Raw genomic sequence first — 16581 nt, forward strand, 5'->3', positions numbered from 1 at the left:
CCTTATTAATGCAATGTTTTGTTTGGAAAATCTTTTTCTTTTTTCCTAGAAATTCCTATGTTATATGCACTTCGGGTGATCAACAGTTAAATCCATGAGCCTGTGCAGGTTGCTATGGCTTCATTTTTACTTCGGTAGAACCAGTACTGCCTGATAGACTGTAATTCTGCTCCATCTTTCTTTACATATGGAAGTGCCAAAAGTTTTTTTTAATATTTTTCTTTTTAAAACATCAGTCTGTGTAATGATGCTTGTGTTGACTCCGATACCAAGAAGTTAATAAATCTTTTACTCTTCACTGTGCCTTACTTTTTTCTTGAAAAAAATGAGACTTTTTATTAGGATAGATTACGAATGCAAGTAGGACAAACATTCTAAGGTCTTTTCAAATTATACAAAAATGCATACACTAAAAAAAGTAAAAAAAAAAAAAAAAAGTAGAAATACAAGGAACACACTGTGGAAGAATTCCCAGGATTTAGCAAATGACACGTTTCAACGCAAAACTTACCAATTTACAATGACAATTTATTCCAGTTTTATTCCAGGTACTCTATATTTACCACTTGCCCAAAGAAATCTTGCGTCTTTCCTTTTGGCTGCTATCTTTGACATCATGGAATTTTTATTTATTTATTTTCCAAAAAAAGGCATGATTTTCTTATATATGCTTGAAAGGTATACCTGTATGTGAAATTGTACTGCATTTTTACCTGCTGCTGGGTTCAGAATTGACCTAATTCTAATGCTGTTGAATTACACAGAAACGGTCTTAGTCTGCTAGGAGCAAGGTTAGATGAGCTTTGATAAGCTGTTTATATCAGTGGTAATTTTTTTTGTTTTGTCCAGATTTTGATAACTATCATTTTGCGTATCTTTTTTTTTTTTTTTTTTTTTTTTAACTGAGATAAATACTTTTTACTATGGAATAATAGTTTGTAAATCAGAGGATCTTTTACTGTAAATCAGTGGATCTTTTACTGTATAGGCACTCACTATGATCCGAGAAAGACTTCTGGACACCTAGTACAGAGTCCTTTATATGTAGAATTAGGGATAATTCATTAAATCATAAATACATCCCTGTGGAGATTTTTAGGATCATCAGGTAAAAGGAAGAGAAGTAAGGTAGTGTTGGATGTGTGGGACGACAATGAGGATGGGAGTTGGACAGGTGGTCATGCAGACTTATATTAGAATGTTTTCTGTGCTATGAAAAATGGATTGTGCCCTTGCCTTGAAGGATTAATCTTTATATATGTGTGTGTGTCTGTTCATGTGGGATGCAGAGAAGCCAGTATGATGTTAAAGTTGAATAAATCTATCTACAGGGTAAGCTGTCATGAACCTTTTAAAAAATAGCTAATTGAAGGATGTTTTCTGGATTTTCAACAAGTGAACAAGTGTCCCTTTATAGATGTATATAGTGCATTGAGGGGAATTAGAATAACCCAACAAACAGTATTAATTGTAATGCAAAAATTCCACATAAATATGTAGCTTGTCTCCATGAGCATCCTTGTCCTCATTGCCATTCAGTTTAATCCTCCAGTTTTCTCAGGGATGTGCTTTCTAAAAATCTGTTTTGGTTCTTTAAATTATTAATGTCATTAAAATTTATAATTTTCTGTCATTACCTCTAGGAAAATAGAGACTGTAATGTGAAACATAATTGTCTCATTTTGCAATTTGTGTTACGATAGTTGAGCACAACTAGAGCAGATTTAAGTATCCCCCTGAGTGATATGGCTAGGTATTACAAACTAACTGAAGTTCTTTGTGTGCAGATAAATAAATATATAAATTAATTCCACAAATGACCAATATTTGTGTGCAAATAAATAGATAAATAAGTGCCACAAATTCTTGAAGAGTAATTAATATGCCACATGAACAGAAAATACGTTGTTTAAAGGAATACCCTTTCAGTGTTGAGTTGGGTGTTGAGAACTACTACTAGCCTGGGTGAATAGTCAGCCTTACACTTATGTCTGCCTACCAAAATATTTAAGTGCTCTCTGAAATATTTGGAATAGCCAAATTCTCTCCCTTAGTAAAGGAAAATTCCAGCAAAAGGGCACTTAGAAAAGGTAATGTCTTTTATCCCTGGGTAAAGTGCTTTCCCTGCATCCTTATTCAAGCAATTCAATATTTTCAGGCCTGAGCGCAAACTGTTATTAAAGGTGACAAACAGTAGTTAGGCTCTTTAGCCTTCTTTAAAGCCTATCTGTGAAAGAAGAAGCCACCATCTATACTAAGTAAAGATTTACACCGTGTTTCAGTAGCAACATCATGGGATCATGAAAGCAAACAGTGGGCATATGATACGGAATTTTGCAAGGAGCACTTGCCTTGCCAAGCCAGCTGATAAGCTCCACTTAGAATACAGCATTCACTTAGAATATAGCGTGGTATGAATGTTAATTGCTGTGTGCAGTCTTGTGCTGTGTAATGATCCAAGAACAAGATTGGAAATTTGCAATACGTTTGTCTGAAAAAAACCCAAAACCCTCTAGGACCAAATGAAATTATTTGCTTAGTTACTAGTTTCACAGTGTAAAGAAAATTTTCATATATCATGTACAGTAAACGCATTACTTTTAAACAAATAACTAGATGAATAGACTAATTGTAAGGTCAGTGTGGAATGTTTTTTCCCCTGTGACTCCAAGGCTTAGAACTACTTTTTTGATATATGCTGTTATTCTGATGGATGTAAAAGTAAGACCTAACTTCACATATTCTTGGTTTTCTTTTTTTTTGTTGTTTTCTTTTTTTTTTTTTTTTTTCCCCCATGTATTTGTCACATTTGGAACGCAGGTGACCTTTCTGCATGTGACATTTAAGATTTCACGTGCTGCTGAGCCAGGACTGTGAGCTTTCTGGAAAACAAGTCTTCAGGGCCTGTCTATGCCAGGCAGGAGTAAGCGGCGCAGTCCCCCAGCCAGGGAAGCCACAGCTGGGCCACTCTGGTGCAGGATGGTGGCGACTTGCTTTCCTCTCCGGTTCAGGCACTCAGCCACGCTTTCCTGCTCCTGGACCTGCCTGAGGTGCCCTGTGATGCTGCTGTGGCTGTACTACCCTGTGAACTGGCATGGAAAGGCTCATATTACCTTTTGCTTTTAGAGCAACGAGCTCAAAAATGCAGACATAGACCTTTTGTTCCCAGCTCTTCCAACAACAACTTTATTTTCTAGGCTTTTACATTTCTAAAAAGGAACCCAGTTTTTAAAAGGAATGGATCATTTGCTGGTATGAATGCCCATCAGCTGAAAAAAATAGAGAAGTTGTGTTCCCCTTGGTGTTATGAACTGAACTGAAACATTGAAGGGTTTAGGTACTGTCAGCTGTCCACACAGAAAAAGGTGGCACTTTCAGAGTCAGATTTAGCCCAATTTAGGTTCTGAATTTTCAGCCAAAGGCTCCCATTTTTCTTCTTTGGCTGTACAGTAACTGGGCTTTTTACATTCAAGACTCGCTTGGTGCCTATAGCTAAGTGGGAAGAACCTGGGTTAGTGTGTCTAACGTAATTGATCTCCTCCACTACCTTACTTCTGGAAATCCCATGGAGGAAGCAGGGCTGATCTGCTACGTATAGGCTTACGTGTCTCAGGTCAAGCATTTTGACACAAGTTATGAGATGTCTTTGAAAGGCTGTGCATCACTTGGGGAGGACATAAAATGTGTGTGGTGCAACATGAACTGAAAGTTTGGATGACCTTTTTTTCTGTTTCCATCATCTCAGTCTGAGTTTGCCTGCCAAGGGATGCAGCCTAGGGGGTTGTGAGTTAAACCTACCCCATAAAATTGTCTTCCTCAGACTGCAGCTTAGACATGCTGCGTGGCTTTGACACCCCTCAGCCCCACAGAAAAGAAATCCAAGGCAACAGTCTGGAGGGTTCCGTAGAGCTTGTGGGTCTCCTTTGGTGTCTCCCTGCAAGGCTGCAGGTGTTGCCCAGTATTTTCTATTAAGCCTCAAAATCTTTGGCTTCTATAAGAATATATTTATTTTCTGATTTTCTGTTTTCACACCACACCAGTTGGTGTGTTGTTAATGCAATGAATTTCGCCTTCTGCAAAGTTAAAAATTCATGTTCCTGAAACATGATGGGAAATAGGCAAAGAACTAAATTGAGTCAAAGCTACAGTACTAGTGAACCGTAACAAGTAATTACGATAACCCCATGGTCATTTCACTCACAGCTTGACAGAGAAAATGGCAAGAAAACAAAATATTTTTTTTTTCATGAATGTTAAAAGTACAGGGCCAGGTTTACTTCTGCAGATGACGCATCACAAGGTGTGGGCCCTTTTGACTAAGTACAGCAGCACGAATTTGCAGCCCCTTTCCCTGCAAGGGCCTGAGAGCAGCCCTGTGCAGGCTGAGCAATGGCTTGGCCCAGCTGTACAGCCAGTGTGCTGGAGATGGACTGATGTGACCTGCAGGTGCTGCTGGTGGCAGTGGTAAGGACCTGGGATGTAAAGCTGCTCCCTGTGGAGGAGGCGCCTGGGGGAATGAAAGCAGTCAGCAGTGCCACAGTGAACTCCTGGCAGGAAATAACCATCACAAGCTGTACCACTGTTATGATTTCAGTATCCAGCTAAGCCCATGATTTTCAAACTATTTATCATGGGGTGTAAAAAGAGGGGTTTGTTTTGTGGCCTTTTTTAAATGCGAAATACATAAAGCATGTAGTTGAGTTGACTTCAGTTGCGATATAAGGGCAGTAGATGCAGGCTCTGTCCCAGGACGGATTAGGAGACTGGGACATGGGAAGGTCTGCTAATGAGCTTTAGACAGTGCAAAGCCTGGAAAGAAGAGCAGCCTGTCCTTGAGATCTCCTTATATCTTATCCTAAATTATTCTGTATGCAGAAACTTACATTCCTAAATGTGTCAATACCTTCCATGAAGTTTCTCCTATTTTTTATTTCCTAATACAGATAACCTCAGAAGACTTCCTTGAGTCATTATCAGGATTAGTCTGCAGAAATTATCTACTGTTCTTATAAAAAGTACTTGTAACGTTGTTCTCAGTTGTAAGGTCCATATTTCCTAAAGATGGTTACGTTTTCTGTTTGTTGTTTTGTTCTGAGGATGTAGTGATGTTCTATTCTGTTAAACTGACACTCTTCCTATATAAATTTGGTTTGAAGGCTCTTGGTTTTTACTTAGAAACCTATTGAGACTGTCTTGATGCTTTTCTATGAGGAACTACCTCTGCAGTATGTTAGTATTGCCAAGATAGATGGTACTGTGTTGTTTTCTTTTGTTTCAGATGATGCGTAAAAAAATACCGTTGTTATTAAACACACAATAAGAACATTTGCCTAGACTAAGCATGTATGTCTGTAACTTTTTTCTTCTGTTGTCTTTTTAAAAACATTTATCTGATCATGAACATAATGTATAAGATGTCTGGACAAATATATGTTTTTAAAAGACTGTGTCTCCATTCACAGGAAATCACTGATAATGAAATATTAGAGTTGGTACATAGTGCTCTGGGGAGGATGACAGTTATCCGGCAAATTTTCCCTCTTTCAAGGGACAACAGTCAGAGATGCATGAGGAACAATCACCGAATATCATCACTGCTGTGTGATCCACAAGAAGGCTATCTTCAGATGCTGCAGGTCAGTAGCTGTGTCCAGCAGAAAAGTCCTTCTTAGGAATTTGGCATGAGACAGTTTTCTGTGACTGTATTACCTCAGAAGAAGAATAAGATGAGTACAGACAAATCTGAGCTTGTAGTCTTTGGTCAGCTTTTCCTGACTTCATTATTTATTTTATTTCCCAGACTGAGTGGTTTAGATGTGATGTTATGTCCGTGAAGGCACTAACTCAGAGCTGATTTTGCATATTTCATTCTTAAGCATCTTTTTCTATTTTAAAAAAGAAAATTGTTCTAAGGTAGTCTTGTGCTGTTGCTGCTTGCTTATTATATTTATGCTTATTAGACATCTGTTGTGAAAGAGTTAATCTGGAAGGATAATACAACTCTGATAAGTATTGGGCTGTTACAGCATTTCATATTTAGTTAAATGGACTGAATCCATCTGATGTATTCAGTTTGTCATGTTTCGATAGCCTCAGAAGTCTCTAGCAGCTGATAATTGTCTAAGCATGTGAAATATGCACTACTAGTTCAGGTTCCAGATTTTGGTAACGTATTTGACTGGTGTAAGCAACGTCTCAAGGATTCCTGGCAATTAATCCCAGATATCAGAATTCTTCTTGCAGCAATTTAAATATAATTTTAGGTGCTATTTCCAATGATATATATGCAATAATTTAGAAACACAGGTCTTGGACTATCCATGGGGCTCAACGTGTTTCTGGTTTACTTTAGACACAGTTAAGAATCTCATTTCTATCACTGTTGAAGCTATTGGGTAAAACTTCAGTGAGATTGAGTATATAAGCTTGATTAGAAACTTTTTGTGCAAATTTAGCCTTAACCTGAGATGGATTGAGAGAGGACACAGTGGTTAAGCCTGTGAGTTGGCAACTGTGGGTATTGTGTGTTACAGTGAGTCTAGAAGGGGCTTGGTTAAGCTGTGGGGAGGGTGCTGTTGGCCACTTGGGCTGCTGCAGCCTGTTCAGGAAGGCAGTGAGGGGTCCTTCCAGAGGGAACTCAAGTGCTGGCTTGGAAGAGCTTCTGAAGAGCAAAGTGTGAGGCTTATGGGAAACCAGGAGAGATAGGGAGTTTCTCAGAGAAGCGGGCAGGTCAAGATTTTCCGGGAACATGAGTGGGGATGTTTGTTTTACTTATTTGTGCACTACTAAAACTACTTTGTAGCTGCAAAGACTAAAATCCTCTGAGAGGGGGATATGGACATTTCCTCCTTGAAGAGGAGGACTCAGACTCACTGCCGACTCAGGTTCTGTCATAGCAGTGGCAAAATGTGGGACATCCCAATTACATGCACTGTAGTTCTGAGCACTGGTCTATTCTTTCTGCACAGGAGGAAGTCTATGGCTATCTTGGCTTAGAAAGAAAAGATGCTTTTGATCTTTGTTAGTAACTCTGAGGTATGCTGTAACAAGAGCAAAGGCCTCTTATTTCAGAGGATCAAAGCAATTTCCAATGTGTTGAAAAAATTATCTATCCTGCACCAACAAATCACTTACTGTAGAACAGTCTTACATGACAGCAGGATCTTGAGTATTGCTGTCTATGCTATCTTATGCATAATCTAATTCAGAGGCTCACCTGAAGGGCTCTGACAGGCCTCTCTAAGCGACTTCCTATTTGCTAGAACAGTAACTGGTTTGATAGCGTTAACAACCTCATGCTCTATTACTAAGTTTCGCTGACAAGGCCCCTCTTCCTCCTGATTCCCAAATACGGGTTTTGAGAAGCAAAATATTCTCTGTTTCTGTGTTCCAGAAATATTATACCACCTTAGAAACTGTCTTTAAGTGAATGGAACAGTAATGTTATGCTTTGCCCATTAGTTCCTTCTCTACGAACTTAGAAACAAGAAAGAGACATAAAGAAGGGCAGAGGTATAAAGTTCACCTTTTGGAAGTTGATTCCATAACTGTCACGTCCAGCCACCCTGGAATGAAATATCATTAAAGGTAAAGGGCACATGTTGCGATCTCTCAAATTAGCTGTGCCCAGTATATCTTGTGCTATCTTTAAGTTTCTACAGATTGAATATAGGATGCTTTTAGCATGTGTGGATATATCTGAAGCATTCTGTAGCTGCCTTTTTTTATAGGCTTTGCCAAAACATCTTATGTAACACCTTGGGGGCATACAGCTCATACTAATTTCCAAGTAGGACTGACATGTTATTAATAGTCCTGCAATTCAGGTACTTCCAATCTTCTGTTTCCTTTTCTTTGCTTAAAAAATAGTTTTGACCTTTTGCTGTACAGAAGCACATCACTGAATTAGTCCTTTTGCCAGAGGCTACAGTAGCTCCCAGCTCCATGTCAGGCTGCATGAATCCACCAGAGGCAGTGACAGCCTGCCAGCACCAAGTCCTTGCGCTGCTTTGAAGTAGTTTGATTAACACCACAGTTTGGAAATACCCTCTCATTCTCCCTTGGGCAATCTCATTTTAATAATCTTTGTTGTCAAGGTAACTTACCAGCTATTATTGGTTAATTATTTATTTAATGACTTTGAAGAAGAAGCTAATCTCTGTCAGCCCCCTGCTGTAAGATTTTTATAGGGGAGAATTTAAGGTTTTTAACAAGCTAGTAAAGAAAGAAACATTTACGTCATGGATTATTAACTTTGTTCTGGCTAAATTAATGAAAATCTATTTGGAATGATTTTCTTCTGAATGTCTTCAGTACCATATCCTGGAAAGTTGTTTTTCAGTGGGTGATCATCCCGGGTTGGCATTCTGACAAGGTTTTTAAAGATCAGGCTGTTCTGCAAGCTCATACAAAAACTCATCTGTTCTGAATGCTTTGTGGAAATTCAATCTTATCCCATCAACTCACTTGTCAAAATTTTGTTCATGCCCTTATTTCTTGCACATCTAATATACCCAGCTGGGTGTCTGTTGAAGAAAAAAGAGGAAGAGGAAAAGCTTTATAAAGTTTCCTGTCTTGGTCATTTTGTTTGACTTCAGAGGGCTACATTTACCTCTCTCTTATTCTTCGTGTATCATATTCTGTGTCCATCTCTTTTTTGTGTGTGTGGAAAAGAGACTGTTTGGAACTTGCTGTCTTCCATTGGTCATGAGTATCTGTGGTTTGGGTCATCAGCATTGTCGGTATTGCCTCATCTGGAGAAAGATCCCTGAAGCACTTCAGGCTTTATAGTTAAATCTAGAGCATCCTGGATAGACATAGTGTGGATTCCTGCATGGTATTTGAATGGCCGTTAGTGAGATTACTGCTGTTGAGCTGTTTGGATTATTTCAGACATAGTCTTACGGAACCAATCTGAAGAAATTTTAGTGTATAACCTGCTTCTTTCCAAGATCTTCCCCTTTAAATATTAGTTTTGAAATCTGTCTACAAACCTCATTTTTGATGATCTTTTATCTTTCATCAGGTTATTCATGATGTGTTCATAAACTCAAAATCAGGATTTTTCTATTTATGTTTTTGAAGAAAGATTTCTTTTTAGAAATTTAATTCCCATTGCAGTTTGTTTCTTCCCATATTTAACATTTATACCGTTAATAAGTTAAATCTACGTGAGATTCTATTTATATTAAAACATTACAGGGACACGGTGTATCTGAAATCATTTAGTATAAAGTAAGTATCATTTAGTATATAGTAAGATTAAAAAGACAAAAAGAAAACCCCAGTAAACTGTGTCACAAAATTAATGAGGTTATTCCTCACAGGATTCAGAGTCCAACCTCTCTACTGAAGAACTAGTCCAGGCATTACTTTGATGTATTTGAAGAGAAGATGTTGAGAAGTGTGGGAAGGTATTCATTGTAACAACTATTCTTCCCCCTGTCTAAAAATTTCATTCTTCAGACTTGACCATCAGATGTCTTTGTAGGCATTTCTTAGCAGTTGCTCCTACAGAGCTGCATTTTTATTTATGAAGTGTATTCTTTTCAGGAATGACTGCAATTTAACTACTGTAAGTAGAGTTATTTTTTTGATATGTGTCTGGCTGTGTAAACTTAAGGCCCTGTTCCTGCAGTTTTGTCCAACTAAATAGCCTTACTCTCATTTGGCCTATTTACACTGCTGTTATTACACAGCTGTTAAGTGCTACTAGGGGCAGTAAGTATTTATTAAGCCCTATTAAAGCATTCACTTTCTCCCATAAAGGATTGATAAGCCACGTTTTTCTTTTCTTTTCATTACAAACCTATACTTGCATGTCTCTTTAGCAAAGTTTAATTTGGACTTTTGGCCAGATGTTCAGTCACAGTGAAACTGTTTCTGAGTACTGCCTGAAAAGTACCCTTGAACTGACTTTACTTCCCATTGCATGACGTAATTTCTCCCTGAAGCCCTATGGCATGTGTTTCATAAAAGATGTTTTAGCAGAAGAATTGGTTAAAAAACCACAAACAACCACAGGTATCCTCTGGCCACCTGGGATTTTGTGAGCAGTCTGGAAGTTAGAACCTCAGGTATGTTCTGGAGCAAGCTTTTCCCCTCCACTCAGACTACCTCTTTTGACTGCTGGAGTTCTCTATTTGCATAATTATTTCATTGAATTTTTGTTCAGTGCTCTATCAGGGAGTGGACAACAGTGGATAGAAGAAAGGATCAGTACCTCCAATTTTCATTTATTTATTGCCTCTGAAACCTAATTTGCATGCATATTTATTTATAGATGTGGTAGAGTAAAATGATAATCTTATACTCTGTTTTGCAATTCCAATATTACCTCTCGTCCTTCTGTCTGACTTTTAGTTATGTTCAGTTTTCTTTATCAAATGTCTCCTGCTAGTCTTTCCCTGGACAGTTAGTGTTAGCTGTGCCAAATTCTCGAGACATTTAGTGAGCAAAGCCAATGCCTGCAGCTAACAAGCTTGAGCATTGCAGGGTAATCCAGGCCTTGTATTAATGTTAATATGTTGTTATAAAACTTACTGAGTAAGAAAACACTCATAGTTATGATAAATTCTCAAATAGCTGAAGGACAGTGAGTGTTCAGAGAATAGAAACTGTAGGTAGGGAAAAGTAGTGTGAGATGTGTAACTCGGTAAAAACAGAAGAAAATTTTAAAGGAAAAAAAAAGCTGCTTATGAATAAAAAAAGTATTCCGAGAATGCAGTCTTCCAAAAAATCTTTGGAACCTCCATTATTTGAGACACTTAAAACTACAATGGGCAAAGCACTAAATAATACACTAGTTAGATTCCTTACTGTCAGAAGGGTTAAAAAAATATGTAATTGAGGTCTGTTTTTCTGTGGTTTTAGGAAAATTTTATTCAGGCTTTCATTTGCCTCAGTGATAATAAATAGCCCTTTGGAAGTTTGAAGCTAATGTTTGAGTTTTTAATGAACATTCGTTTTTTGACTCTGGTTTTCTCATGAATGCCAGACTGCTGGCCGTGATTTTGTTCTCCATGAGCAGTGAAGCATGTATTTAAAACATAGGCATTCATGCGAAGTCTCACAATGAGCTCTGGAAACTAATTTAAGAAAATTAAATAGGTCAATTTTTCAGTCTCTCCGCTGTAACAATATCCTTGTAAGCATGCTGTTATACTGTAAGTAAGCCATTGATCTTCACTGCTCCTAGGAATATGCATCCTGTCATTAGAGACACAAGTGCGTAACTGCATTTGGCAGTACTTGAACTTTGAAAGTTGAAACACAGTTTTAGGGCACGCTGGTGTGTGCATACGCAAGCACAATGATATCACTCCCCAGGCAGCAAGCGTTTCTGCTGCTGGCAGGCCGCGCTTGGTCTGAGCTCCTCTTCCATCTGCTTCATCCTTGGAGCTGACTGCTGTGGCCACTCACAGGGTGATTTTGGCAGCAGCAGGGTACAAATGCCTAGCTTGGGAATGAGTTTTTGAAGCAGTGGCATCTGGGTGTCAGCTTGTCTTCCCAGCTGGTCTCTTCAGCAGCCTTCTCTGGCTAGACTTCGGGCTCTGCTGGCAATGCAGAAGTTGGGGTCAGTCTTTGTGGTTTGCTCTTCCCAGAAGAGCACTTGTCTATGATTAGTGCCTCCAAAGGAGGTAAAATGTAACTTCATATATAACTTTAAAAGTAAAATCACTCTGGAAAGCCTCATGAAATTCATGTAAAAACCTCTATAAAATGACATTTAATAATGTGATAGGGAGAGATTTCCATTCTCATTGAAAATTTCTGCTCTGCTTTACTAGTGTGTGCTGGATTTTTTCTTCATTGCAAAATAGAGGTTCATAAAGTCTGGAATAATTTTCAGAAGATACACCAGAACAAGCCTAAAATTACTCATGTACATGGCATACTCTTTAATATATTGGTGAACCAGTCACCATCTTTTTTATAGCAGATCAAAAAGTGTTTCAGTCACTGTACCTCCGGCTCTTAACCGCTCTCAGCAATGAAGTGAAAGAGGAACTGAAAATTTCTGTTTATTCCTCCAAACAGGAGAGAAATGAACACTTTGTTCTAATCCAGGAATTTTTGTTATATGAAGGGGAATCCCTGCGGGCAGAGTCCTTCCCTCCTCTGTTCCCCCTGTGAATATATAAATAGGGGTAATAAAAAACATTCCAGAGCTTGGAAAATCCAAAGTAGCCAAGTACGTTGCCTTGGTTTTTTCTTCTCTCTTGCTTTGCTACCAGTTCTAAATGCTACCTGAAGACTAATTTTTAAATTTTTTTCAGGTATCTCACAAATTCCCTTTCAGTGGTCATGTTTGTATTCAGAGGGAATTTGATAGTTAGCTGAAAATTAAAAAATGTGTGCAGTTGCGGTAACAAGTGTATACAGGCTTTGTCCATTGCGCCCTTTTTCTTTTCACAGCACTGCTATTCTGGATGTTACAGCAAACTCGTGTTTCAAATACAGTTTAGAACATGTGCAGAGATTTTGCTGTATTCAGATGAATATAATAGAAAATAAAGGAGATTATTATAGCCCTGGATTTACTGTGAGATCAGGCCAGAATTTCTGTGTCTTAAGTCACTTTTTTCTACAAGAAAATACATACATAGTAATGAATTCATATAGAAACTTTGAGAAGAGCAGCCTATTTGAGGCACTAAAGTATTTTTTATTTTTCTACCTCAGAAAGTAATTAGGAAAAAAGAGGACAAAAATATACTTCACGGTAATTTTATAATATATCTTCCTGTAGATATTGAAGGAATCAACTCTTCAGCTATGCTCACTCAACACTACTCAGGCATCAAATCAGACCTGATTATGTAATTCTGTTTTCTAGCATAGAGCTAGTTCCCATTTGGAATTAAGCAAAGGTGTCCATTCTACACTACTATGGATGTTCGGGAGCGGGGTTTTGCTCTGCACACTGTGAAGGATCAAAAGGACATTATTTTCTAAGTTACCAGGATATTTTTGGTTGTTCTTGGTTATTTTTTGCACTTCAAAGAAGTGACTCTTGACTTAGAGGACTAGCAAAACAGTACTCTCATGTGAACATCCTGCCTTCTGTTTTTGAATAAACACACTGTCAACATACTGAATTTTTATCACTGTGCAAAACCAGATACTTTCCAGTCATGCTTTATAAGTTTTTAAGGGTTTTTATAAGTTTTTAAAGGTTCTGACCTTAATAGGGTGGACTTCTATATTTCATGTTAATTTATGGATTAACTAGCAGACTGAACAAATAAAATATTAAAAAAAGATAATTGGTTGTCTTAATATTACAAATCCAGCCTTGGTTGTGGAGGTTTTGTTGCTGTTTTTTTTCCTAGCTTGCATATTTTCTGTTCTAAAAAAAAAAGAAGTGTTGATTGCCTGAATAAAATTCAACTTACTTTTCCATAGGATATTGACACTTCAGCTATTAGGGGCTAAAATGTGGTAATGTATGCATGTCGTTTTTACTGGAGCAAATATTCACAGTATGATTACATGAAAAAATGAATTTTGCTAATTAAATAGTACCATATACTCATTTTTTGGATGAGGCTTTCGGTAGAAGAGAACTGGAGTGAGAAAATACCAGTGGGTAAGTGCATACAAAAGGACATGCAGAATATTCTTTCCATGGCAAAAAGTAACTTGCTGTGTTCTCTGCAACATTTTCTTCTGCCTTGGTATATATCTCCAGATGTATGACAGAAGGACTTAAGTCGTGGGAAACTCCTCTTGTGCAGACCCTTGCTTGCTGTCACTCAGTTTGTATCATTCTTTCAAAAGAAAATGATGAAACAATAGTGACACAAAATTCATTACAGGTCTAACTAAACTGTGAGAATTAGGTTGGTAAACTCGAGATTGTTTTGTTTTGCTCTATAGCATAAAGTAATTTGAGTTGGATGCATGGTCATGTAGTCTAAGATCCTCAAAAGCAGTTCTCTCAAGCTTTCAGTCCTTTACACATGCAGAACTGTGGCAGCTTCTCTAACAGCATAAAAAGTAGAAAGAGAAAGAAAGCAGCGTACCCAGGTTCATCTTCTATTTGCCCTAGAGCTCTCTGCTAGCAAACCAAGCAAACTTTTTGGGAATGAGGCTGCAGTTTTACTGAACTGAAAAAGAACTGTGCCAAACTGAGAAAATGCAAGGCATTTCTGATTTGTGGTGGTTCCAAGGCAACAGACAATGAGTTGTCAGTTAAAAGCGAGGGTGTGAAATCAAATTCAGTGGGGAGCAAAGAGGATCATGATGGCATATAAGAAATGGCATTTTTCCTTATGCATGTAAATTCTACTTCTAAGCAAGTGGGGTTTATGGTGTGTGATTTGAGGTGGGTTATTTCGTGGGTTTGGAGTTTTGTTTTGATTTGTTTTTGTGGAGAGTAGCTTAACACAGAAGAGGAAAAGTGCCTTGTTTAATAATAAGGATTCGCTTGGTTGCTTTATTTAAAAGTTGTTTGGAAAATATCTGCAGAGTAGAGAGACAAATGCAACTGAACTGAAGAGACTTAGTTGCTGGGACTCTTATTAACTCTTTAACTACTTTTCTTAGAGAGGAAATCTGGAAAGTAGCTGCTTTGGAAACTTTTAAAAGGAAAAGAATTAACTGGGTAAATTAGCAAATATAGGGAGTGTGGACTGCTTGTTCAGGAAGGCTGAAAAGAAAAGAAGGAAAAGATGGCAATGCCAGATGGAAAAGATTCTCAGTGATAGCATCTCACAGGTTTTGCACTATTTTCTCATTAAGATCCCTTTTTATGTTTAATCATTTAAATAAGGATGTATCCTCTTTTTTGTATATTTTCTTCCTATTTTGATTCTTTCAAAATGAATTTTTGTTTATATATTTTTTGCTCAGATTTACTTACAATAGAAGATTTTTCAAAGTGCCTAGGTTCTCAATTTATGTCAAATTCCAGATTATGGAACAGGAAACATTTTGTTTCTGAAGATTAGGACCTTAAGATATCAGAATTTTACTCGGAGCCAGGGATGCCACGATAATATGTGTAAGCTTTCACAGCTGAGTGACATTTTTATAAGTATGCAGCTGCATTAACTTTCACATGTAGCCCTTTCCTGGTCTCTGTACACCATTTTCTGTGGTGAATTAGAGAAATCCAGAAGATAAATTGCAAATTCATGGATCACCATGAGTAAAGCCTTCAGCTAGCAGAATATCTTTTTAATAATAATAATTTAAAAAAGCTGTATTTGGCAACTGGTGCTAACTAGAGATTTGAGTTTAGTAAAAAGTAGATCAATACCCCTGAATCTGTGTATAGGTTTGAAGAAGAGTGCATGTAAACACTGGGACCAGGTGGAGAGTATCTATTTTTTTAAATAGATTCTCTCAGCCAGTTTCCACTGCTAAAGTTTTACCATTTGTGGATAATGCTGCATGTCGAAGGTCTGATCTTTTATTGCTGTCTGTATCTTGGTTTGAAAAATACAATACATAGTTGAGCATTACTAGTGTGGTGTTCTTACTAGAGCCTTTGTTGTCAATCACTCTTCTCTTTATCTCTCATGTAAGTTGGAGAATAAGGAGTCTAAAATCAATAGCTCCAGAGAAAGTCTCCTGGATATTTGGTGGAGAGACATGATAAGATCAAAATAATATTATCATTTCTTCTCCCTCTGTTCTAAACAGTTGCATTAGTATTACATTTTGCTGTGCCAGAAATTACCAAGGAGATTGCTCAAATGAATAAAAAGAACAAGAACTTAATTCTATTCTGTCTTTTTCTCCTTGCTGAAAGGACTGACAAAGAAGCAATCATTGTCTTTCATTGACAGATAGCTGTACTCTTTCTAATGCTTGAGTTTATATTTGAACTGTGATCTCTTACATCTTTACAGCACTGCATTGCAGTAGTGTATGTAATGCATAGGCAATGCAAGTGTGCCACAGTCCCTTGGCTAGAAGGGCCCAGAAGCCAAGCAGGAAAAAAGGTGGGAGTGAGCACTGGTGTTTGTCTGAATTGCCTTGACTTTTGAACACGTCAAACATACCCAGCTTTTAGTTTTTACTTATGCCTTCTTTTGTTTTATTTGTTTGCTGGTTTTTACAGTTTTTTCAAAAGGATGCTCAAATAAACAGAGAGGCTCATTCTTATTATTTGCAGGTTTCCAACCTGTACCTGTATGACAGTGTGCTCATGCTGGCCAATGCTTTCCACAGAAAACTGGAGGACAGGAAATGGCACAGCATGGCAAGTCTGAACTGCATGAGGAAATCCACCAAACCTTGGAATGGAGGACGATCCATGCTAGAGACTATTAAGAAGGTGAGAATAGACAAACTACAATTATGTGAGCAATTGTAAGAGTTGCTTAATTTCCGCTTGAGATTAGCTTTTGAAGAGATCTTTGACCTCAATTCAACTTTTCTTTGATTTATTACAATCAAGTGATTTAGAACTACCAGGAATGATCTACAGCTATTAAGCAAATGATTTATTACAAAGAAATTACACACACCACAGTGTTGCTCCAGTGGTGTGTGTTCTACTTCTGTTGTTCTTATAGTTACCTTTTGTAGAAGTAGTGTGATTAGGAATAGTAATACAAATTGATGTGT

At 37.7% G+C, this 16581-nt stretch overlaps 1 protein-coding gene across 2 annotated transcripts in view; it reads left to right on the plus strand.

Moving 5' to 3' along the window:
• The window catches only part of GRID1 (glutamate ionotropic receptor delta type subunit 1), a 553612-nt gene that overhangs the window by 432435 nt on the left and 104596 nt on the right, over positions 1-16581 (plus strand). For both annotated transcript variants that reach the window (XM_086466670.1, XM_086466671.1), the window contains exons 6-7: positions 5463-5636; positions 16127-16288. In XM_086466670.1, the coding sequence (XP_086322796.1) occupies positions 5463-5636; positions 16127-16288 (336 nt within the window). The remainder of the gene's footprint in view (positions 1-5462; positions 5637-16126; positions 16289-16581) is intronic.

This window comes from Leptosomus discolor, chromosome 6, assembly GCF_034619465.1.
Source record: "Leptosomus discolor isolate bLepDis1 chromosome 6, bLepDis1.hap2, whole genome shotgun sequence".
Classification (NCBI taxonomy): Eukaryota; Metazoa; Chordata; class Aves; order Leptosomiformes; family Leptosomidae; genus Leptosomus; species Leptosomus discolor.